Source organism: Salvelinus sp. IW2-2015, linkage group LG25 (genome assembly GCF_002910315.2).
Source record: "Salvelinus sp. IW2-2015 linkage group LG25, ASM291031v2, whole genome shotgun sequence".
NCBI lineage: Eukaryota > Metazoa > Chordata > Actinopteri > Salmoniformes > Salmonidae > Salvelinus > Salvelinus sp. IW2-2015.
Genome location: NC_036865.1, coordinates 15622164 through 15647377, shown reverse-complemented (window position 1 = coordinate 15647377; position 25214 = coordinate 15622164). Strand labels below are relative to the sequence as shown.

Genomic DNA, 25214 nt, shown 5'->3' with positions numbered 1-25214 from the left:
CGCAATACATAGAATTGTGAGAATCGCAATACACACCGTATCGGCACCTAAGTATCGTCATGATATCGTATCGTAAGGTCCCTGSCAATTCCCAGCCCTAGCTAAGATGTGACCATCCAGCCGCTAATTGCTCTTTCAAGTTAAGCTACTACTGAAAGKAAAAATACTGTAGCAGAGACTGTTTTATAGATTCTGTCTCACGTCTACCATCGCTGGGGGAAATATGTTTATAGATCGTATTTGGGTGAAGGGAAGTTGTAGGCTATTCAATACATTTGACAGTCAGATTTGCATGAAACCAAACAAACAGGGTCAAGGGTTGGTATTTTCCTCGAATCTTATCTCTTTAGTGGTGAGTTCTGAGCCTGTTTATCTGCCAAGATTGAAGGTGTGATATTCCTCTGTGACATCAGCAAATACTCTTTCCCAGAGGCCAGCTTGTTACCTCTGCTATCTGTAATCAGACACCATGACACAACACACAGATTCGTGACTTGCTGTTCCGAACCCACTGTCTTCAACTATTAAGCCTGGCAGATTGATTAAAGCACTGACGGTTCCTCCACCACTGCTTTCTGATCTCATTAGGCCATTACATCATTCATTATCTCATGTGGAAATTTCAAAAGGTTGAAGATGAACACTTCAATGTCAGTGTCCAGAGATGGTTTTTTCCTGGTACTGAGGAAGGTTAAACTGAAGTCAAGGAGAGAGWGAAATCACATGGAAAAGACCCCTGTTGATAGGGCTGGAAGCTGTTAAAAAACAGTGGAAAATTGGCCAATTCAACTGTCGCAAGCTGTGCTTGTGGAAGATGGTTAGTTAATACCACAACAGAGAAATGCTAACTAACACTAAAAGTATTGCTCCAATGAACTGTTCTAAATTTGATGCTGGCTTCTAACTTGAGGAAAAAGCTTATACTTACTAAAACTACTCTGCCAAAAGACTAAACTGACCTTAGACTGGCAAATTGTACCTCTAAAAGGTCACTGTACTCTCAGTTATCTTAGTGGATTCATTACTTCCTACAGAAAGCCCAAAGACACGTGCATTGTTTTCAGAATCCTGTAATTGACCTTAATTGCCAATTTCCCCTCAGAAACAGGATAAATGCAATCATACAGCAGATCGATTGCAGTGGATGCAGATATGATTTGATTGCTTATTCTCATTTGTATTGAAAACCTCAGATTATTTGACTGTATATGGGTTGTCATCTATCTTGTTTGAGTTTGTCAAAAGTACCAATGGCCTTGTGCATTATCATGAAAGAAGGAAGCTTACATATTTTAACGACTTACTATTTTGCAGCCAAGATGGAAACCTGTCCAGTGTTCCCCTTCCTACAAAGTAGGCTATTTTATTTCCTAGAAGACTAAAAAGCTATACCCCTATCAGGCCCGTATAGTATGAATTGTAGAAACTTTCATATATCCTCTTCTTTGAAGGCTTGGTCTTTTCATGTATTCTATTGTGAAGTTCTGACAATTGAGGGTTTGCTGAAAGATTACAGAGAGACCTTATTGCACGTCTCAGTCACTGTTCCCATACATCTTGCTTGTAGACTAGCCTACATGCCTGAGACATACTCAATGACTTTCCTGGCTACTGAATGCTATGTAGAACTTAGATCATGAGGCTACAGTACCAATATTTCAAATGTTAATCTAATTTTGATTGATCAACTGCACATACTGTACAGAAACAATAAAAACAGTTAATGCAGGTTACTGCAAACATTTTTGAATGTTAATTTAGCGTAATATTGAATGAGGTACATTGGAATTAATGTAGGAGGCGCTAATGATGTGAGCCTCAACCACTTGTCAAATAAYTGACAGTGTGGTTGATTCATCGACGTGTGAAAATGCTGTCAGTGTCAGAGTTTCCAACAAGTATGTCTAAAAGTTTGTTTTAAGAGGTGTCCTGACCATACAGCATTTAAAGAATCTGGATGTACTGTAGGCCAAAATATTTAGCCAACAGTATTGCAAACCTCTCAGTAAAGTGAAACCTGCATTGCTGATGCTAAGAATGTAATCTGTAAACTCCTACTCATTCCCAGCATCTCCTCTGCCAATCAAGTTGTACAAAAATGTAACCGATCCCCAACATAGGCCGCTTTAGCTGGTTGCTCTAGCTCCACAGTACTGGAGAACCTTATCGTAAAAAAATCCTGAACAAAGAGACTTTGTCTCTGCTTCTATAAGTAGCTTCTGTGTTCTATGAGACTGCAGGTGTTGTCTAAAGCCTTCAAGGCAGTTTCACACACAGGCCTACTACATACAAACGAGTAGYCCTATACCAGAATAGAATTGGGAAAACAGTCTATTATAGTAATATGAAAATATTCCGACACATCAGAACACTCAACCTCATGAAAGGCCTCAGGAAGCCTAGTTCATGTTTGCTATAACAAGTATTACGTGTGTGTGTCTGAACTTTCTCTACCCAACAGTGTTAAACTGCAGCTGCTTGCTGTTAATTTTCACCCTGGTTTCGCCAACTTGCCAAGCATGGGTAAAATGCATTCTATGCGGCTTTGTGGGGCAGGTAGTAGGCTAGGTGATACAGGTGAGAGAATAGTGTGTTTATTCACCATTGTTCTCAGAAGGTAACGTTCTGTAATGGAAGATTACTGTTTCAAATAAAGCATTGTCCCAGAAAAGCGAAAACACCCAGAGGGAAGGAGGAGGGGAAAGCAAACAAAAGGTTGGCCTGAATATGGTTCCATGACTGGAATGTCATTTTGACATACTTGTAATGTTGGTTGTGGTGGCTTATGTTGATTCAACATGTTCAAACAAATATACTTTAGGCATAGAAAGAGGAAACATGGTACGCTCACTGTTGAAATGTGCTCTATATGCAAACAGACTYTCTATATAATGTATCTATATGGCACAAATAAGCCTAGCTTATTGGTTCAAGTTTAGTTACCTGAGTAACATTTTAAATTCCTTCCTTTGTGTATTTGAGTTGTGGTGATAAGTCTGTGTGGCCTAGGTGAGACGTTAAAACAATTAGTTCTATAACAGGAGCTGACCCGTTTTCAAATCCCCATGAGCCCTCCCCAGTGTGTTTTCTACTATGTGTATCCAGCTCCCTGCGCTGTGTTTACTGTGCACTTTTTCTGATTCTGGATGCCTGTGTTTCCACCACTTGACAGTGTGTCCTTTCAACAACAAAAAATGAAATTTTCCAATGATATCCATTGTGCTTAAAGGATGAATAAGATAAATGGATGGAGATCAGATCTTTTTGTGTTTTGCGGACACACGCTAGCCCAGAATGGGTGGGGTTCAGGGACTCCGTTCAAGCCAGAGAGCGATAGATAAAGAGACCAAGAGGGAAGGAGGAGGAGTCTGAGAAAGAGAGAGCCTTGTTCAGCMGAACCTCTGCAGAGCTGTTCTTTCTCTCTCAGAGCCACATGTGCCTTGTAATTAGAGCAGGTGAAGAATGAAGAGGAGGCACAGGGGAGATAGGGGTAAGTCCTATGGCACAGGTGTTTATGCTTACATAATTATTTATATCTCAGACCGGGAGCTTTGGAACCTGGAGGAATGAATGTGACTCTAAAACATTCCAACCAATGTTATTATAGTTTATAGATTTTTCCTTGAAATTCAGTTTAGTTTTAGTTAGGTTTAACATCTGATTTACTCGTTTTTTGTGTTAGGGACCGAAAGTAGCCTGTGTGTGAAATGTTAGAAGACATTTGTGTTTAGATTTTTGGGGATGTAAGTTTTTGCCACTGTGGGGCAGTAATACACAAGTTGATGGGTCAGGTCAGAGGTTAGGTTATTTTTCATGGGGGGCTGAACGCACCGATTCCACGTGTTTTTCTGCTTCTCATTAAGAAAAATTATATTTGGGTCTTGGAGGTGTGGTTTGATGTGGGTGTGTTCGCTATATATCGTACCCTGGCAATTAATGTTTGTCCCTCCTTGAGTCACCACATCCACAACATAGCCAATACCACTTCCTCAAAATAGTCAGAATTAATCTAAGATAAACCAATAAATCTGTAATTTATTTTGATGTTTTGCATTGGACTTGTTAGTCGCACAATTTTACATCTAGCTAAGGTGTTTGGTGCAGTATTTCTGAAGTAAAAAGACGTGCATGGATAACCTAGTCAGTGCACTGCAGACAGTATTGAGTCCGCTTCTGCTGTCTGTGCTTAGAACTGATTTCTGAGAACATGTCATCAACTTTATCAGCAAGCTGTCGACCTATTGTAAATAAAGCACAAGCAACACGCTGTTTCAGTGCCCAAAATCACTAGCTAGCTAGCTAAGTTCCATCTATGTTTGTCAATGAAACTACCTAGTAGTTGCTAGCAGGCACATTGAGCAGTTCGATCAATATATAATATATGTCTATGCGACAATGAGACAGAATGAGGAAGTGGATAGAATGATATGATTATCAGTCAAATTAACAAATGTATAAAATATTGATTACTATGTACGGTGCCTTCAGAAAGTATTCATACCCCTAGACTTATTCCACATTTTGTTGTTACATCCTGGAACCAAACATCTAAAAGTTGGACTTGTCAGACCAAAAGACATCTTTCCACCGGTCTAATGTCCATTGCTTGTGTTTCTTGGCCCAAGCAAGTCTCTTCTTATTATTGGTGTCCTTTAGTAGTGGTTTCTTTGCAGTAATTTGACCATGAAGGCCTGATTCACACAGTCTCCTCTGAACAGTTTATTTATTTATATGAAGCATTTATTTGGACTGCAACTTCTGAGGCTGGTAACTCTAATGCAGCAGAGCTAACTCTGGGTCTTCCTTTCCTGTGGCGGTCCTCTTGAGAGCCAGTTGCATCATAGCGTTTGGTTTTTGCGACTGCACTTGAAGAAACTTTAAAAGTTCTTGGCATTTTTCGGATTGACTGACCTTCATGTCTTAAAGTAATGATGGACTGTCATTTTCTTTTTGCTTATTTGAGCTGTTCTTGCCATAATATGGACTTGATATTTTACCAAATAGGGTTGTCTTTTGTATACCACCCCTACCTTGTCACAACACAACTGATTGGCTCAAACACATTAAGAAGGAAAGAAATTCCACAAATTAACTTTTAACAAGGCACACCTTTTCATTGAAATGCATTCCAGGTGACTACCTCATGACGCTGACATACCTTTGACTGGTTGTGTGTGTGTGCTTTTTTTGTACAGTGTACTGTTAATTTGTCAAAGATAAGTTTCTGTGTAGTTTTAGTTTTTCAAACGGGTTTGTGAATTGTTTTATTTCAGTTTACGAACGTCTTTCATTAGTAGTTTCAGTTTACTATAACCTTGCTTCCAACAACATGTTTGTCAGTGAGACTGTCTCGTTTCTTTGTCAACCAGAGTCTGAGGAAAGTTTATATTGACAACAATCTGTAGCTCTATATTTTTGCTGTGTCTATTTGGCCTGAATTGGTTAGTCTCTTCCCTGAAACATACGCTTTAGCATTGTGAATGAGTCACTCTGCTACTGGCGCCCTGTGTGTGTGTTTGTGTACTTGGCATGCTTTGGGGGGAAAGGTTAAACTCTGGTCACAGACACAGCCTTTTGCTTTTCTGCCTCGTTAGTTACTCAGGGGTGTAAAGAACTTACGTAAAAATACTTGAAAGTACTTCTTAAGTCGTTTTTTGGGGTATCTGTACTTTACTATTTATATTTTTGACAACTTTTACTTCACTACATTCCTAAAGACAATTATGTACTTTTTGCTCCATACATTTTCCCTGACACCCAAAAGTACTTGTTACATTTTGAATGCTTAGCTGGACATGAAAATCGTCCAAGAAAACATCCCGTGTCGTTCCCTACTGCCTATGATCTGTCAGACTCCCTAAACACAAATGCTTCGTTTGTAAATTATGTGTTGGAGTGTGCCCCTGGCTATCCGTAAAAAATAAAATGCAAAATTGTGCTGTCTGGCTTGTGTTAATATAAGCAATTTTGAAATATTTTATAATTAAGTATATTTAAAACCAAATACTTTTAGACTTTTACTCGGGTAGTATTTTACTGGGTGACTTTCACTTTTACTTGAGTAATTTTCTGTTAAGGTATCTTTACTTTCACTCAAGTATGACAATTGGGTACTTTTTCCACCACTGTCGTTACTCTTCCATTCCACGGCCAAACCTCGAAGGGAAGAATTTACAGCATGAAGCAGTATGGTTGGACTATGTGTCATTGATGCGTTTTCCACTTGTCCTTGTTTCATTTTGTGATCCAAGTATTTTTTTCCACCATCAGAAATGTCCGTGTTCTGTCATGTAGTCTGGTTTCTGGCCACTAGTTTTATTTATGAGGGGCTGTAGGCCTAAAAACATCCTTGATTTTAGATTTTAAAAAGCTCACGTTATTTCCATATATAATGTATCTAGGGCCCGGGACAATACCAGCATCACGATACTTGTTAGTATTGTGGCAAGGAAACAAAACATGAAGCCCTAATGTTGGAAACCAAATATATTGTCATCCAGAGTCATATTTATTTATTTTCCATGCTATAGCACACACAATCCCTGCTATAGCACACACAAATCCCTGAGCTGACAAGGTAAAAATCTGTCGCTCTGCCCCTGAACAAGGCAGTTAACCCACTGTTCCTAGGCCGTCATTGAAAATAAGAATTTGTTCTTAACTGACTTGCCTAGTTAAATAAAGGTTCAAAAAAATACTCATAAAGCACACAATGCTTTATTTGTCTCTCATTACGGAACGTTACCTTCCGAGAACGATGGTGAATAAAATGCGTGAACACCATTCTCTCACCTGTATCACTACCTGGCCCACAAACCCACATAGAATGAACTATGCAAATATTTACTCAACATGGTTGGCCAGTAGACAGCATGCAGCTGCAGTTGAACACCGTTGGGTAGAGAGTTCACACACACACAGACACATGGTGAAGTTAGAAAGCACATGAGTATCATAGTAGAAGGACATGAATGCAGCGTATTTTCTCTGGTCGCACAGAAAAGCAGTTCATGCGGGTGTTCTCATGGTTTCCATAGACCAGTCTAGGGGGGGGGGGGGCATCCTTACTGCAACAAATGGTTTAAGGGGAACTAAACTATTTTTTTTGAAGTTGGTGAGATTCTTTTAACCTGTGTGAAATGTTTCTGAAAGTGCTTTAGCCAGTGATTTTATTTATTTATATATATATATATTTTTTAACCCATGCAAACTCGTAACTAGTTATTCCTTTGTTCAGGTGAAGGGTGGCTTTGCTCATCCTCACATTTAAGGCTGCCTTACACCATGTTTTAGTATGCTTTCCCTCAGGTCCATTACATCCAGTGGTGGAATAAGTACCCAATTGTCTTACTTGAGTAAAAGTAAAGATACCTTTTTTTTAATAGAAAATAACTAAAGTAAAAGTGAGTCACCCAGTAAAATACTAGAGTAAAAGTATTTTGTTTTTGATATACTTAAGTATCAAAAGGAAATGTAATTGCTAAAATATACTTAAGTATTGAAAGTAAAAGTATAAATCATTTCAAATTCCCTATATTAAACACCTTGTTTTTTTAACTACGGATAACCTGGGGCACACTCCAACACATACATAATTTACAAACAAAGAATTTGTGTTTAGTTCGCAGTAGGGATGACCAGGGATGTTCTCTTGATACGTGTGTGAATTGGAGCATTTTCCTGTCATGCTAGCCATTAAAAATGTAACGAGTACTTTTGAGTGTCAGGGAAAATATTTGGAGTTGAAAGTACATAATTGTCTTTAGGAATGTAGTGAACTAAATGTTGTCAAAAATATAAGTAAAGTTAAGTACAGATACCCCCAAAAACTACTTAAGTAGTACTTTAAAGTATTTTTACTTAAGTACTTTACACCACTGATTACAGCTCTTGTCCCCATGCAGTGCCATTAATTTGAAATTTGGTTATCCTTTCACAATGGATGGCAGAAATGTCAAGTTTTGTATCACTAGATTTGATTTATTACCTGATTTAAGGGTATACTGTGCATCTTTCATACGGTCTGGATGCCTTTATATGGAATACTGTACAACAAAAGGAGTCTCTATTGAAGAATGCCCATGTCAGGGGAGATACCTATTTAGGCAATCCCTAGCTGCTGGGCTGCTCAGTCCTGCCCCTGGGGGTCTGAAGTACTGTTGTCACTATGGCCTTGCTCTAACACACCTGAAACCAATAATGAATGTTTAACTAAGATCCTAAAGCTGAGTGGAGTGGGGTGTGTTGGGTTGGGGCGCTGGACCCCTAGGGGCAGGATGGGACGATCCAGCTATATTGTGTGCAAGTAAAAATAGCTCTACAGTACTATTAGGCCTGTGATATGAATGACAGTGCCCTCTGTAATTATTGGGACAGTGAAGAATTGTTTCTTATTTTGGTGCTATACTCCAAAAGTTTGGATTTGAAATCAAACAAGGACTATGAGGTTAAAGTTGGTCCCACATTCATAGCACGCAATAACTACATCAAGCTTGTGACTCTACACATTTGTTGGATGTATTTGCTGTTTGTTTTGGTTGTGTTTCAGATTATTTTGTGCCCAATAGAAATGAATGGTAAATAATGTTTTGTGTTGTTTTGAATCACTTTTATCATAAATAATAATATAATATGTTTCCAAACACTTCTACATTAATGTGGATGCTACCATGATTACGGATCATCCTGAATGAATCGTGAATAATGATGAGTGAGAAAGTTACAGATGCACTAATATCATACCCACCATTACAAGGGTGGGAGGTGTATGCCTTATGATTAACGAGCCGTGGTGTGATCATAAAAACATACAGGAACTCAAGTCCTTTTGTTCACCTGACCTAGAATTCCTTACAATGAAATGCTGACCGCATTATCTACCAAGAGAATTCTCTTCGATTATAATCAGTCGTGTACACCCCCCCCCCCCCCCCAAGCACACACCTCGCCGGCCCTGAAAGAACTTCATTGGACTCAATGTAAACTGGAAACCACATATCCTGAGGCTGCATTTATTGTAGCTGGGGATTTTAACAAGGCTAATCTGAAAACAAGGCTCCCTAAATTTTATCTGAAAAATGTTGGTTTGTTGTTACTCTAACTTCTGCAACGCATACAAAGCCCCCCCTCTGTCCTTTCGGCAAATCTGACCACGACTCCATTTTGTTGCTCCCAGCCTTTAGACTTGTACTAAAACAGGAAACGCCCGTGCACAGGTCTGTTCAACGCTGGTCCGACCAATCTGAATCCACGCTTCAAGATTGCTTCGATCACGTGGACTGGGATATGTTCCAGATAGCGTCAAACAATAACATTGATGTATACGCGGATTCGGTGAGCGAGTTTATTAGCAAGTGCATCGGTGATGTTGTACCCACGGCGACAATTAAAACCTTCCCTAACCAGAAACCGTGGATTGATGGCAGCATTCGCGCAAAACTGAAAGCGCGAACCACTGCTTTTTAATCAGGGCAAGGCGACCGGAAACATGACCGATTTACAAACAGTGTAGCTATTCCCTCCGCAAGGCAATCAAACAAGCTAAGCGTCAGTATAGAGACAAAGTAGAGTCGCAATTCAACGGCTCAGACACGAGGTATGTGGCAGGGTCTACAGTCAATCACGGACTCCAAAAAGAAAACCAGCCCCGTCGCGGACCCAGATGTCTTGCTCCCAGACAAACTAAACAACTTCTTTGCTCGCCTTGAGGACAATGAGGACAATAACTCTGTGTTGTTGTCTGTTCACACTGCAATGCTTTATCTTGACCAGGTCACAGTTGTAAATGAGAACTTGTTCTCAACTAGCCTACCTGGTTAAATAAAGGTGGGGGAAAAATGCAGTGCGTTTTGCCAGCAGCTCTTCGTTGTGCGTCAAGCATTGCGCTGTTTATTACTTCAAGCCTATCAACTCCCAAGATGAGGCTGGTGTAACCGAAGTGAAATGGCTAGCTAGTTAGCGTGCGCTAATAGCGTTTCAAACGTCACTCGCTCTGAGCCTTCTAGTAGTTGTTCCCCTTGCTCTGCATGGGTAACGATGCATCGATGGTGGCTGTTGTCATTGTGTTGCTGGTTCGAGCCCAGGGAGGAGCGAGGAGAGGGACGGAAGCTATACTGTTACACTTGCAATACTAAAGTGCCTATAAGAACATCCAATAGTCAAAGGTTAATGAAATACAAATGGTATAGAGYGAAATAGTCCTATAATTCCTATAATAACTACAACCTAAAACTTCTTACCTGGGAATATTGAAGACTCATGTTAAGAGGAACCACCACCTTTCATATGTTCTCATGTTCTGAGCAAGGAACTGAAACGTTAGCTTTCTTACATAGCACATATTGCACTTTTACTTTCTTCTCCACACTTTGTTTTTGCATTATTTAAACCAAATTGAACATGTTTCATTATTTACTTGAGGCTAAATTGATTTTATTGATGTATTATATTAAGTTAAAATAAGTGTTCATTTAGTATTGTTGTAATTGTCATTATTACAAATACTGATTTAAATAGGCTGATTTAAAAAAAAAAATGTATCGGCTTTTTTGGTCCTCCAATAATCGGTATCGGCGTTGAAAAATCATAATCGGTCGACCTCTATTCTGTTTTCTATAGCATCTACTGCATCTTGCCTATGCCGTTCGACCATCGCTCATCCATATATTTATATGTACATATTCTTATTCATTCCTTTACACTTGTGTGTATAAGATAGTTGTTGTGGAATTGTTAGATTACTTGTTAGATATTACTGCATGGTCAGAACTAGAAGCACAAGCATTTCGCTACACTTGCATTAACATCTGCTAACCATGTGTATGTGACCAATAAAATTTGATTTGATTTGAATAACAGGGGTGGTTAGAATTTTTTTGGGGGGGGTATTGATATTTGTGCGTCAAACTTTCTCACTCATCATTATTCAGGATTATCCATAATCATGGTAGGGTCCACATTCATGTAGAAGTGTTTAGAAACATTATATTCTTATTTACAATAAAAGTGACCCCAAAAGGGTCATATTAGATTGTGTAGAAATGCAGGAAATTCTTTAGATGCCCAAAACATTCTGAGGGAGGACCCCCAGACCATGCACCAGGTTGTCCCTCCACTTCTAAAACCAAAGTTGTACCCCCGAGTTGAATACATTTGTGGTTTTCCCCTCGGCAGCATGGCTAAATTCTGCTGTGGAATTATAACACTGGCTGCCCTGTAAAATAATTCAAGGAGCAAAGGTCCACTGCACGCAGCTGACTCGGTGACGGCAAATCTCTAATCTCTCTCTCACACACACACACACACACACACACACACACACACACACACACACACACACACACACACACACACACACTCCACCTCTGTGGGTTACCCTTTCCCCTACTTCACTCCTGTCGTGAGTTGCCTCTCACACTGAGTCAAAACAGGCTACAGCCAGCCATTACACAGCATTTTATAGCTGTTCAAATCTGTCATTCATCGTGGTGGGCTAACCTGTTGTTATGGACATGTTGGAATGTTAAAATAAGTTGTACTTTTTGTTCATCAGTCTCATCAGAGTTGAAGCCTTGCCAGTTGTATTCATGAAAGCAGGCAGCTGGTGCCTATAGGCCTGTATTCCAGTCTGTAGGGCGGTTGGCTGAGGTAAGGGTTGAATGGTTCTGTTGGCTGCTTGCCCTGTGACTGGGGTGGGGCCCAGGCTGACCAGAGTACTGCTGAGCACTGACCCTCAGCCTGGATGATTTATGAGTTCCTCCCTGAGCCTCCAGAAACACAGCCTTGGCCTCCAGCTGAACCATGGACTCCCTGAAACATAAGCAGGGACACCCTGTGTCCATTGCTGTCAACACCGTTTATAAACACACGCCAGCCAGCAGATGTGGATTGTTGCAGTTTACACTACAGTGGATAAAGTGAGCTGTTGCTGTTGTGCTTTAAGTTAAAGCAATAGAGGCATACCATTGAGTGGTGGTTACTACAGCTGGAAAAACAGGAAACCGAGAGTAGTGGGGTAATATTTACAATATGTGCATATTGTGCATACCTCACATGTGACCCGTAATAAGACTGCAATTAATATGTTAACAAAGTCTATTAAATAACCAAGCAATATTAATGTAGAAGTGTTTGGGGCGGCAGGTAGCCTAGTGGTTAGAGCGTTGGGCCAGTAACCGAAAGGTTGCTAGATCAAATCCTCGAGCTGACAAGGTCAAAATCTGTCATTCTGCCCCTGAACAAGGCACTGTTCCTAGGCCGTCATTGTAATTAAGAATTTGTTCTTAACGGACTTGCCTAGTTAAATAAAATAAAAATTATCTAACTCCATAAAGATTATTTAGCAATATGCAAGAGTCTATTAGTAAAAGTAATAGAAAGGTCTGAGAATTGTCTATATCAAAGGCAGATATTTAATACCATTGTAAAATGAACAATACATTATACAAGGCATAAAGCTTAAGTTACAAAGCATTAACAAGCATTTCAAGGCCTTATTCTGGGCATGATCACAGAGGGACAAAGAGAAGTCATAGCCTTAAAGGCCAGGCTCCAAGAATCCCAGGGGCGGAGAGCAAAAGAAAGAGGGTATATCTCACCAGCGCAGGTCAGGATCAAAGGGAGGGCGACGATGCATCTGAGAACCCTTTTTATAACAGTTGTTTGGATTCAAAATCTGAGTTGTTGACCAATAGCATTACTGTTGAGTTAACCTCCAATTAGATATCAGACCTACAGGATGTAAAGACAACAGAACCTCTGCTACCCAGTGAGACAGAATGGGGGTGACACCATGCCCAAACCGGATGCGCGGGTGCGTCCGCCATCGTGCGCAAATTGATTTTGTCCCCCCACACCAAACGCGATCATGACACGCAGGTTGAAATATCAAAACAAACTCTTAACCAATTATATTATTTCAGGTTGAAAAGCATTAAACGTTTATGGCAATTTAGCTAGCTAGCTTGCAGTTGCTAGCTAATTTGTCCTTTTTAGCTAGCTTGCTGTTGCTAGCTAATTTGTCCTGGGATATAAACGTTGAGTTATTTTATCTGAAATGCACAAGGTCCTCTACTCTGACAATTAATCCACACATAAAACGGTCAACCAAATCTTTCTAGTCATCTCTCCTCATTCCAGGCTTTTTCTTCATTGAACTTTATATGACAATTGGCATCTAACTTTCATAATAAGGTGTATTATCCCAACCGACCTCAGTTTATCTTTCAATCACCCACGTGGGTATAACCAATGAGGAGATGGCACTTGGGTATATGCTTCTATAAACCAATGAGGAGATGGGATAGACAGGACTTGCACCGCGTTCAGCGTCACAAATAGAACTGACTTCTTCTATTTTAGCGCTTGGCAAAGCAGACGCTCGTTGGCGCAATGATTGAATAACATGTATTTGTACGTTTATTTTGCGCGAGCGGTGTGATCGGCATGTTAGAGGGAGAATGCACGATTCCTAAAACAACACAAAGGAAATCCTTGCATACAGGTGATAAGAATCACTATGGGGGCAGGGTCGCCCAACAGTAGCAATCATATTGCTTGGTCTGTAATTTGTTCAGTGGTTTTAGGTGGTAACTGTCTAAAAGATGACTGACTTGGGTTAGTTTTAGGGGATACTGAAGCAAGTCCTGTCACTTCTGCTTATCAAAGTCTTTGAAAAATCAATATACTGTATCAAACTAGGGAGATTCCTAACCAGCAATATTGACCTTTCTTTTAGGGCTGTAATATACAGAATGTTGACAGTTTACAATGGGATCTCAATGTCATTGTCTGTTGTGGTTATACTGGTTTACTGGTAAATGGCTGTCAGGTACAATCATAGATATTTCTCAGTGGCTTGGTACATAAAAAGGCTAAAGCCACACAGGATGTGTGTCCTCTGAAAGGCATGTCTACTGTAGAGATCAAAGACGGAAACGTGCTTCTATTGGGTTGTTCCTATGAGTGTTGCTGTCGTAAAAATAGCTTTTGAATGATGTGTGTAATTGATAGCATGTGTTCATCTGAAGGAAATAGAGCTTAACTGGTTTCAGTGTTGATTTCAGTGAGCTGCCTGTGGTACTAAAGGCCATGTTACAAGCTAATTATCCTTTTCTATAATTCAACGATTGGTCACTGTCTGCTCTAGGTTGAATCTCAAGTCTCAGCCCTTTTTCTCTCCTTTCCCAGGAAAGAGGCATACGGGAACCCCATTGAAGTAATGAGGTGAAGAAGCACAAAGCAGGCTAAAGCAGCTGGCTACTAGCTACCTTCCATACTCTGCTAAGTCTGAGACTGGGTCCTCCGGGTGTCCCCATCCAATGCTCCTGAAACGCCATGAGCCACAGCTGGGGAGGATTTACTACTCCATAGACTGCCATATCTCCTGCAGCCTTTCCCTCTCTGTCCTGGCACCGTCCCCCCTTCCCCATTGGCGGTGATGAAGAAGGTGGGGCAGTGGTCGGCGGAGGAGGTGTCCCATTGGCTGAGCGAGGAGGGGATGCAGGAGTACGGCGACTCCCTCCAGCAGGCGGACGGCCCCGCCCTGCTGCGGCTCACCCCGGATGACTTCCTGACCCCGCCCCTCTCACTGGTCTCCTCAGACACCGGGCGGCAGCTCTTGGAACGTCTGGAGACCCTACGGATCGAGCACCACATTGAGGAGCACCAAAAAAACGGCCACGCCAATGGCCATGGGAGGCTGCCCAACGGCACTGCCAAGCCCCTGCGGAAAGGCTCGCTGGGGCTTAATGGCTTCCGGAAGGAGATGGTCCAAATCCCCATCCCCATGTTGGAGGCTGAACGCTCTGGGTTCCCCCAGGAGTGGGGCAAGACAGGCGTAGCGTTCCTCTACGCAGTCTGCTGCTTTGTCACTACCACTGTGGTCATCTCGGTGGTCCATGAGAGGGTGCCGGCCAAGGAGCATAACCCACCGCTGCCCGATAAGTTCTTTGACATTTTTGACCGGGTGGAGTGGGCCTTCTCTATCTGCGAGATCAATGGCATGCTGCTGGTGAGTCTGTGGCTGCTGCAGTGGACCCTGCTCAAGTACAGGTGAGACAACAGTAGTGTGTGTGATAAGAGTAGACCACGGGGCAGTGTTTACCTGTTTAAATTGTAACCTTCAACTTTGAACTTATTTTTCTGGGATACCCAATGGCTACATTACAGGCTGACTAAATTGCAAACGTCTGCCAGATCTCACCACGCCTGGATATGCGTTTAACATATCAGCTAACCACATGATATAGCAATCTGATGCTCAACTTGGCAGTCAATGACGTGGCATGCAACCTTAGGTTGCTGCAATGCAACGTCTGCAATGTAGTCAGCCTGGAATGTGAACGTAGATAACTAACCAATAATCTGTATCTCTGTGTCCAGATCAATAATCATCCGTCGGTTCTTCTTCATTGTGGGTACCCTCTACCTGTACAGATGTGTCACCATGTACATAACCACTCTGCCTGTTCCAGGGATGCACTTCCAATGCTCTCCAAAGGTTTGTTTCCTTACAAATCCAAGCAACAGTAGGCTGTCAGTTGCGAACACTCACTGTGACCTACCAGCGCCCACATCTATTTCCATCAATGATGTGTCATTGCTGCTATAGTATTCTGATTCTCTGGGCTATTCTTGCATGTAAACATTACAGTTGGATCTTAAAAACAACACCCCCCAAAGACAAACTCAACAGAAAGAGATCTAGACCTTGTTTTCAGTTTAATGCCCCCAGTCCTCTTCACGGGACATTGATCACATGAAAAAGATAAAAACGATTATGTTGCATGTGTACAACGTAAAATAGCTATTTTTTAAACTGCTTGAGTGCTCATCAGGCATGAGTTTCCTTTCATTGTTTTCACTTCTCACATCCTAACCCTGTGACTAAAGAGCCAGATGAGGTGAATTTATACTGAGGTAGCATGTGGTTTAAGTGTGACTCATCTTAATACTATATAGTTCTCTATTGAAACTCTTTTGAAGTATCGAAGAATGGAAGTCACAAAATGGTAGCTCCTCCCACCACAGAACAAAGCGGTGGGTGGGAGTTCAGTGTATAGAAACTTTCCCACTCCCTCTGTTGCCCAAGGCCATTGGGAGGGATGTGTATTGTTCCCTCGTTCCGCCCTCCAACTTTCCTCCCCTCCTCTACTCTATTCCCCTCCCAGCAACAAATGAAGGTCTTTTTATGTACTGTCATGCCCTGGGCCTGGTTTCCTGTTCTAAACCTCTATCTGAATTGGGACAAGCTGTCCTCCATCACAGAAACCAACTATGAAGTGGCTTCCTCTCTCTGTGTGTGTCTCTGTGTGTGTGTGTGTGTGTGTGCGTGTGCGTGTGCGCGTGCTTAGTTATGTGTGTGTTTATTTGTGTGGGTCTGTGCACAATAGACATTTACTTGTGTGCACATACCTGTGTGTGTGTATACTACACTGTGTGTACATAGCACATGCGTGCATGCAATGTAGTGTTGGTTGAGTCACATGCTGTACCTGATCCACAAAGTTTCTCTTCTGTGTTCCCTATTTGAGTTCAAATGTAGCATACATAATGGAGAACATAAAAGTTAAGAGGGACATGTGACTAGCTGACTGGACATTGTTGAATGATTGACATGTCAAATTGACACATAACGGTATGTGTGTCGTTGCAGCTATTTGGGAACTGGGAGGTTCAGATGAGGAGGATCATAAAGCTGATCGCCGGCGGAGGCCTGTCAATCACCGGCTCCCACACCATGTGTGGAGACTACCTGTACAGCGGCCATACAGTCATTCTAACGCTATCATATCTCTTTATCAAAGAGTGTAAGTATTACATAGGTTAGCGTTAGCATGGTTGTGTCTATCTCTTTATCAAAGGGTAAAAGTAGGCTACATGTTTACCGTCATGCTAACACCATCACTTTACTCTATCATTATAAGCTTAGCACTGCTGTCCTTTCACCTTTTCTCTGTTCTCTTCTCTTTCACAATCTGAGATTACCAGTTGGCTGTTTTCCACTGCTCATACAAAAGGTTTTAGAATTGCAGTAAAGGTTTACCCAAGCAATCGAGAGATAAGCCGACTTCTTGTGTAAATTCTGTGTTAACAGTGGTGTCACATGATGTTGAACTGTACTGTTGTGACGTTAGCCATGTCTTTTATGCTGCAGTGACATCTAGTGGATGGTTGTGGAAGTCTGGTTTGAAAGACTACATAGTTTGTTCCAAAGCAATGTGTTAGGTAAATGCATTTCATTGTTGATTATTGAAACAAAAGAATGTCTCTCTGTATATTCCATTAACCCTTCCCTGTCTCTCTCTGTTGTCAGATTCCCCTAAGAGGTTTTGGTGGTACCACTGGTTCTGCTGGACTCTGAGTGCAGTAGGCATCTTCTGCATCCTGCTGGCTCATGACCACTATACTGTGGACGTGGTGGTGGCTTATTTCATCACAACACGTCTCTTCTGGTGGTACCACACCATGGCCAACCAGCAGGTGGGGAGCCAACACGCCAGTCTCCATTATCTGATGTTAAATGTAGCTTATTTTAGCTTAAGTGGCATTATTCTACTTGTATTTATTTTCTCTGTTGTGTTTTCATTCAGGCGCTGAAAGAGACGTCCCAGAGTAACCCATTCTCCAGAGTCTGGTGGTTTCGACTGTTCCAGTACTTTGAGGGAAACGTCAAGGGCATTGTCCCTCGAAATTATCAGCTGCCGTGTTCATGGCGATCGTCTCCGTGGAGCCATGGGGTAAAGTACAGCAAAGTGGACACCCAGTGACCCAGGTCACGTGAGGGGTGGGAGCTGAGCGAGAGACCTCCTGAAGTTGTGATCATCTGAAGGAGATGATGTCGTGTTGCCAAGCCAGTGCTGTTCCCTTGACTTGTTGGGCTCATATTAGAAAAATCCCAGTTCTGGCTAGCACTGTGACCATAGTCTTACTTTAGCACTACAAATAATTGTATTTTGGGAAAGGTTTTTGAAAACTTAGCACACTACTTTGATCATGTATTTTTTGCTTGGGACACTGCAATGTTTCGTTGTCTACAGCAGATCTGGTTAATATTTAAATATTACATTTCAATTTTTTTTGTTTTTTTGTTTTGACCATGGCTGTAACAAGTAGTTTAGACTCTTTTTCTCTGCAAATAATTTGAGAAATTCTGGTCCGATAAGGTCTACCAAGTGCAAATCATGTCACTGAAATGTTTATTTGATAACCAAAATGCCATATGTTGTCTGGGGGAGTTTTAGATGCAAAACATTTTTTTATTTTTTAACAAATTACTTTTTTGTCAACTACAACGTGGCAATGGTGCAAAAAAAAAAGTTTTTTTCTAACAATTGCAACTTTATTTTTCAAAACAAATAATGTCCCCAAAAATATTTTTAGATTTTTACCTTTTTCAAGATTGAATGGTGAAAGCAGAAGAATCTGTGGTATTTAGAATTGTTCCAGTGCCTTCCTTAGCTTGATTGGACTATGTGTCTGTGTTCCTATGCCTCGCGCGTGTCTGTCTGACTGCCCACAAGGTCAGCATGAAGCGGTTCCAAATGATTGTTCAAGTCCTGTTCGCATGAATGTAAGAATAATAATGCCAGCCTTATATGGTAATTAGTCTTCCCAAAACCAAAAACAGTGAGACGAGTGAAATGTCCTGTTAATTTATTTATGTTTTCATATATAATATTTTTTTCCATAGCAGGTGATGTTATAGCAGTTAATGAAGGACCYTTAAGTTGTTTGGTTATGTCCTAATCATTTACTTAGCCAGTCTTGACCGTGTTCTAATCTTGTTCCAATCCTATTCTAACCATGTCCTTGCAAGATGGTCCCAGAGGGTTTTCAGTCCTCTAACATGTCATTAAGACTTTAAAGCTGATTGACTTGCTAATAATCTTGTATCAAAGGTTAGTTGCTAACTTTGAAAGAATGATGAAAACCAGGAAACCCTCTGGACCTCAAGGACTGTACTGGAGTTGTGCAGCACACCTACAAGTCTTTGTAAGAGATACTGAATCCCTATTTCGTCAAACAGTGTTCTCGATACAGACCCAGAAAATACATCTTACTGGCTGTTGTAGACTCGGCCAATAGAGCAGTGTGTTCCTGAATGCAGCCTGCCAGAATGTCTTACTGATAAATAAGGCCGGAAGGACACCAGTATCACAATATTTTTTCCATTGCAAAATGAAAACCCGAAGCAGGCTAACTCTTTGATCCTTTTAAAAACCTACTGTATGTTAAATATCGTTTGCTATAGCTCCCGAGTGACGCAGCGGTCAAAGGCACTGCATCTCAGTGCTAGAGGCGTCACTACAGACACCCTGGTTCGAATCCAGGCTGTATCACAACTGGCCGTGATTGAGAGTCCCATAGGGCGGCGCACAATTGGCCCAGCGTCGTCTGTGTTTGGCTGGTGTAGGCCGTCATTGTAAATAAGAATTTGTTCATAACTGACCTGCCTAGTTAAATAAAGGTTAAATAAATAAATGTGACTATAGATGACATCATAATGATGTTTGTTTCTAACATTAGAACTGTTTTCCTAAAGAAGTTAATCCCGCTTCGTGCTTTGTTTCCCTGCCACGATAATGACGAGTATCTTGATACTGGTATCGTCCTGGCCCTACTGATAAAGACAAGCTTCTTGTGATTATTTATCTGTCTTATTGACATACATGTTGATCTTAATGCAGTTCAGTGATGATATGCCATCTTTGAACTTTGTCAAATGTATAGGGCTTTTCAATGTTGTCTTGTTTAAAAACAGAAGTTTGAGGCAAAGTGTATTGGTACTGTCCTGAATTACATTGGCTGGCAAGTTTGCAATGCCAAAAATACTTTATTCACAACTACCTACTAAAGAAGATGACAAATTGTACAAAGCCAATGGGGTTATCAAGTGGGCGAGGGGGCCAAATGCACAGTACTGGGGATCTAATGTATGGACAAATCCACACCAGACAACCTACTGATTACCATGAATGTGAAAATGGTCTCTAATGATCCTCGATACACTTGTGCATTAAAATGATTTGTGTTACCATTCCAACAGCACATGTTTTCTCCTGAAGTAGAGCTGGTTCGAGTAAGAAATGACCTCAGTTCAGCTGTCTGACTGGAGAGACTGAACTGATAATAACATGGCACTTTCTGTTATGAAAATGCAGCATGGCCCAGTTAAATAGAACTGAATGGTGAGACAGGACAGGTTAATATAATGGACTTCAATTGTATTTATTCTTTAAAAAGAGGTCTAGCCTCTAATCATTGTTGTACATTTTTACGTCATGTTTTTTTGTGTCCTAAAGAGTAGAAGTACTAAATCGATAATGATGACATAATTTGAATGCTGAATTGATGTGCTATTTCTTCTAATGATGAATGTTTTGACAAATGTAATTTTGCCTCAGCTTGAGGAGGAGGCAGCGGTGGTTGTCCTCTAAAGAAAAGGTTGGGATATCTTCGTTCAAGGGGTTTAAGGTCGTATGTGTATGGCTATATTAAAAGTACATAAACTGTAATGAGTTTAGCATGTACCCATGTGACAGACCCAATGCTGTTCTCATTGACAGCTTCGGCTATGTCAAAAATTTATGAATGTGAATGGCAGATCAGATGTCTCTATATAGGCTTATTGATGTAAACCTCTCTAAAGCCATCTACAGCTGTAACATGAGAGGAGTTTGGGGATATTCCCCTTGAGCCCCTTCAATCCAGACATTTCTCTCTTAAAAAGGAAGCCAGTAGTGGTGGAATGTTTGAACCATTTCTGAAATACTTCGACGTTTGATGCACGCACATTAAGGGCCATATTTTGACTTGAAGTGCACATGCCTAACTTAAACCGGGCAGTGAAAGTCGGAATATGTGCCTTGATAAATATATATACAGTACCAGTCAAAAGTTTGGACACCTACTCATTCAAGGGTTTTTCTTTATTTGTACTATTTTCTACATTGTAGAATAATAGTGAAGACATCAAAACTATGAAATAACACATGGAATCATGTAGTAACCAAAGAAATGTTAAACAAATCAAAATATATTTTATATTTGAGATTCTTCAAAGTAGCCACCCTTTCCCTTGATGACAGCTTTGCACACTCTTGGCATTCTCTCAACCAGCTTTATGAGGTAGTCACCTGGAATGCATTTCAATMAACAGGTGTGCCTTGTTAGAAGTTAATTTGTGGATTATTTTTCCTTAATGCATTTGAGCCAATCAATTGTGTTGTGACAAGGTAGGAGTGGTATACAAAAGATAGCCCTATTCCATATTATGGCAAGAACAGCTCAAATAAGCAAAGAGAAATGACAGTCCATCATTACTTTTAAGACATGAAGGTCAGTCAATCTGGAAAATGTCAAGAACTTTGAAAGTTTCTTCAAGTGCAGTCGCAAAAACCATTAAGCGCTATGATGCAACTGACTCAAGAGGACCGCCACAGGAAAGGAAGCCCCAGAGTTACCTCTGCTGCAGAGGATAAGTTCATTCGAGTTACCAGCCTCAGAAATTGCAGCCCAAATAAATGCTTCAGAGTTCAAGTAACAGACACATCTCAACATCAACTGTTCAGAGGAGACTGCGTGAATTTTTCTTTCTTTTTTTTACCTTTATTTGACCAGGTAGGCTAGTTGACAACTGTGACCTGGCCAAGATAAAGCAAAGCAGTGCGACACAAACAACAACACAGAGTTACACATGGAATAAACAAGCGTACAGTCAATAACACAATAAAAAATAAAAAAGTCTATACAGTATGTGCAAATGGCGTGAGGAGGTAAGGCAATAAATAGGCCATTATAGCGCAGTTATTACAATTTAGCAAATTAACACTGGAGTGGTAGATGTGCAAGTAGAAATACTGGTGTGCAAAAGAGCAGAAAAGTAAATAAAAACAATATGGGGATGAGGTAGGTAGATCAGATGGGCTATGTACAGCTGCAGTGATCGGTTAGGTGCTCAGATAGCTGATGTTTAAAGTTAGTGAGGGAAATATAAGTCTCCAGCTTCAGCGATTTTTGCAATTCGTTCCAGTCATTGGCAGCAGAGAACTGGAAGGAAAGGCGGCCAAAGTAGGTGTTGGCTTTGGGGAAGACCAGTGAGATATACCTGCTGGAGCGTGTGCTACGGGTGGGTGTTATTTGTGACCAGTGAGCTGAGATAAGGCGTAGCTTTACCTAGCATAGACTTATAGATGACCTGGAGCCACTGGGTCTGGCGACGAATAGGTAGAGCATACAGGTCGCAGTGGTGGGTGGTATATGGGGCTTTGGTCACAAAACGGATGGCACTGTGATAGACTGCATCCAGTTTGCTGAGTAGAGTGTTGGAGGCTATTTTGTTAATGACATCGCCGAAGTCGAGGATCGGTAGGATAGTCAGTTTTACGAGGGTATGTTTGGCAGCGTGAGTAAAGGAGGCTTTGTTGCAAAATAGGAAGCCGATTCTAGATTTTATTTTGGATTGGAGATGTTTAATATGAGTCTGGAAGGAGAGTTTACAGTCTAGCCAGACACCTAGGTATTTGTAGTTGTCCACATATTCTAAGTCAGAAGAGAGTAGTGATGCTAGTCAGGCTTGGCGTGTGCGGGCAGCGAACGGTTGAAAAGCATGCATTTAGTTTTACTAGCGTTTAAGAGCAGTTAGAGGCCACGGAAGGAGTGTTGTATGGCATTGAAGCTCGTTTGGAGGTTTGTTAACACAGTGTCCAAAGAAGGGCCAGATGTATACAGAATGGTGTCGTCTGCGTAGAGGTGGATCAGGGAATCACCCGAAGCAAGAGCGACATCGTTGATGTATACAGAGAAAAGAGTCGGCCCAAGAATTTAACCCTGTGGCACCCCCATAGAGACTGCCGGAGGTCCGGACAACATGCCCTCTGATTTGACACACTGAACTCTTTCTGATAAGTAGTTGTTGAACCAGGCGAGGCAGTCATTTGAGAAACCAAGGCTGTTGAGTCTGTCGATAAAAATGCTGTGATTGACAGAGTAGAAAGCCTTGGCCATGTCGATGAAGACGGCTGCACAGTACTGTCTTTTATCGATGGCGTTTATGATATCGTTTAGTGCCTTGAGCGTGGCTGAGGTGCACCCGTGACCAGCTCGGAAACCGGAAACCAGGCCTTCGTGATTGACTTGCTGCAAAGAAACCATTACTAAAGGGCACCAATAAGAAGAACAGACTTGCTTGGGCCAAGAAACACAAGCAATGGACATTAGACCGGTGGAAATATGTCCTTTAGTCTGATGAGTCCAAATTTGAGATTTTTGGTTTCAAAAATACAGATCTCCGCATGTATGGTTCCCACCGTGAAGCATGGAGGAGGAGGTGTGATAGTGTGGGGGTGCATTGCTGGTGACACTGTCTGTGATTTATTTAGAATTCAAGGCACACTTAACCAGCATGGCTACCACAGCATTCTGCAGCGATACGCCATCCCATCTGGTTTGTGTTTAGGCTGTGTTAGGGCTAACACCTCCAGGCTGTGTTAGGGCTATTTGACCAAGAAGGAGTGTGATAGAGTGCTGCATTCGATGACCTGACCTCCACAATCACACGACCTCAAACCAACTGAGATGGTTTGGGATGAGTTGGACCGCAGAGTGAAGGAAAAGCAGTCAACAAGTGCTCAGCATATGTGGGAACTCCTTCAAGACTGTTGGAAAATAATTTTCAAGTGAAGCTGGTTGAGAGAATGCCAAGAGTGTGGAAAGCTGTCATCAAGGCAAATGGTGGCTACTTTGAAGAATCTCAAATATACTTTTATTTGTTTAACARTTTTATGGTTACTACATGATTCCATATGTGTTATTTCAGAGTTTTGATGTCTTCACTATTATTCTACAATGTAGAAAAAAGTCAAAATAAACAAAAACCTTTGCATGAGTACTGTAGGTGTGTCCAAACCTTTGACTGGTACTGTATATAACAAATTGTTTGTCTCCTGGCCATAGTTTGGGAGAGAAGTTAGTCCATGGTTGCAAACTAAGCTGGAAAAATATTTTTATTTTAGAATAATGACCGCTAACGTAATTATGTATGTTTAATTTGTGTGAATCAACAATACAATTTTTCATGTGTTTTTTTTGTGTATACCAGATGGCTGTAAGCTATGATAAATGAATAGGACAGAGAATTATATCTGGGAGGCTTTCAAATAAAACAATTTATCATTCAGCATTCTAGCAGTGTCCTCTGTCCATGATTGGAAGCTGTGGCCAGATGGAACCCAAGATTATTGTGGTCTTATGTCCCACCCGGACGAAGAATGATGTAGCACAGAGGTTCATAAACATTTTCACTCTGGGGCCCCCTTCCAGCATTGGGGAACATGGTGTAACACAGAGGATCATCCCCCCCCTTGTGTGCATATACACCACATCTAGTTCTATAGGCACAGGCACTGTTCATGACACAAACTGTTCACACCCCTCTTGTTGGCAAGGAGAACATTTTGCAGGTTTTAATCTTATTTCCTGCAATTCTATACGTTTTGCCATGTCTATTGTGCATGCATTCATGTGATATTTGAGTGACTCAAACATTACAACCAGATCTTTGGGATAAAAAAAACTAGCAAAAAATTGGTAGCTGACATCGGCTAGTTGATCTGGACATTTCTTAAATTATAAATAGTTCTCCTTTAATAAGGTATGCAATGACATGACAAGAGGAAAACGGATGACTCACTACCCAAATTCGAAATTGCATCTTGTGCAATCTACTATTACAACTTTCAAGAGTAATTTGTGTCTTGTTGATGGTGGTAGAAAACGCTGTCAGACGCTGCTCCAGTATCTCCTGTAAGTGTGGTTTACATTGTTTTCATGCTCATCAAACCGTTTAGTGACCACTCGAGCCCTGAGGATGAGGGCATTGTCATTCTATTAGGGCATGGCCATGGTAGTCAAATAATGCCTGCTTTCAGTATACTTTGTATCCCTAGTTTACTCAAGTGTTTCCATTGTTTTTGCAGTTACCTGTATGTGCCCTAAATGTAGGTGCCCTACATTCTCGTTGATGGGGAGTTTGCATAACCTCCAGTGTATTTCTAATGACTTGTGAAAAGCTGGAGAACCCTGAAGTTTTATTCACTGGATGAAAGAAGCTGCAGATTATATTTATCTCAAGTGCTGGGTCCTCGGCTCACTCAACTATTTCCTGTCAGTCTGGAGAGATGGTGCTGGCCAGCCAAGCCTGACTCCCACACACT

General features: G+C 41.2%; 1 protein-coding gene across 2 annotated transcripts in view; it reads left to right on the top strand.

The window, feature by feature from the left end:
- The window catches only part of LOC111951930 (phosphatidylcholine:ceramide cholinephosphotransferase 1), a 46844-nt gene extending 22665 nt beyond the window's left edge, over window positions 1-24179 (top strand). Inside the window, exons 1-6 of one of the 2 annotated variants that reach the window (XM_023970295.2) lie at window positions 3330-3490; window positions 14188-15051; window positions 15382-15499; window positions 16655-16808; window positions 17315-17481; window positions 17592-24179. In XM_023970295.2, coding sequence (XP_023826063.1) covers window positions 14438-15051; window positions 15382-15499; window positions 16655-16808; window positions 17315-17481; window positions 17592-17768 — 1230 coding nt within the window. In that variant the 5' untranslated portion in view covers window positions 3330-3490; window positions 14188-14437 and the 3' untranslated portion in view covers window positions 17769-24179. Of the gene's footprint in view, window positions 1-3329; window positions 3491-14187; window positions 15052-15381; window positions 15500-16654; window positions 16809-17314; window positions 17482-17591 lie in introns of those variants that run through there. The other variant, XM_023970293.2, reaches the window with a different exon arrangement.
- Window positions 24180-25214: the final 1035 nt, after the last annotated feature.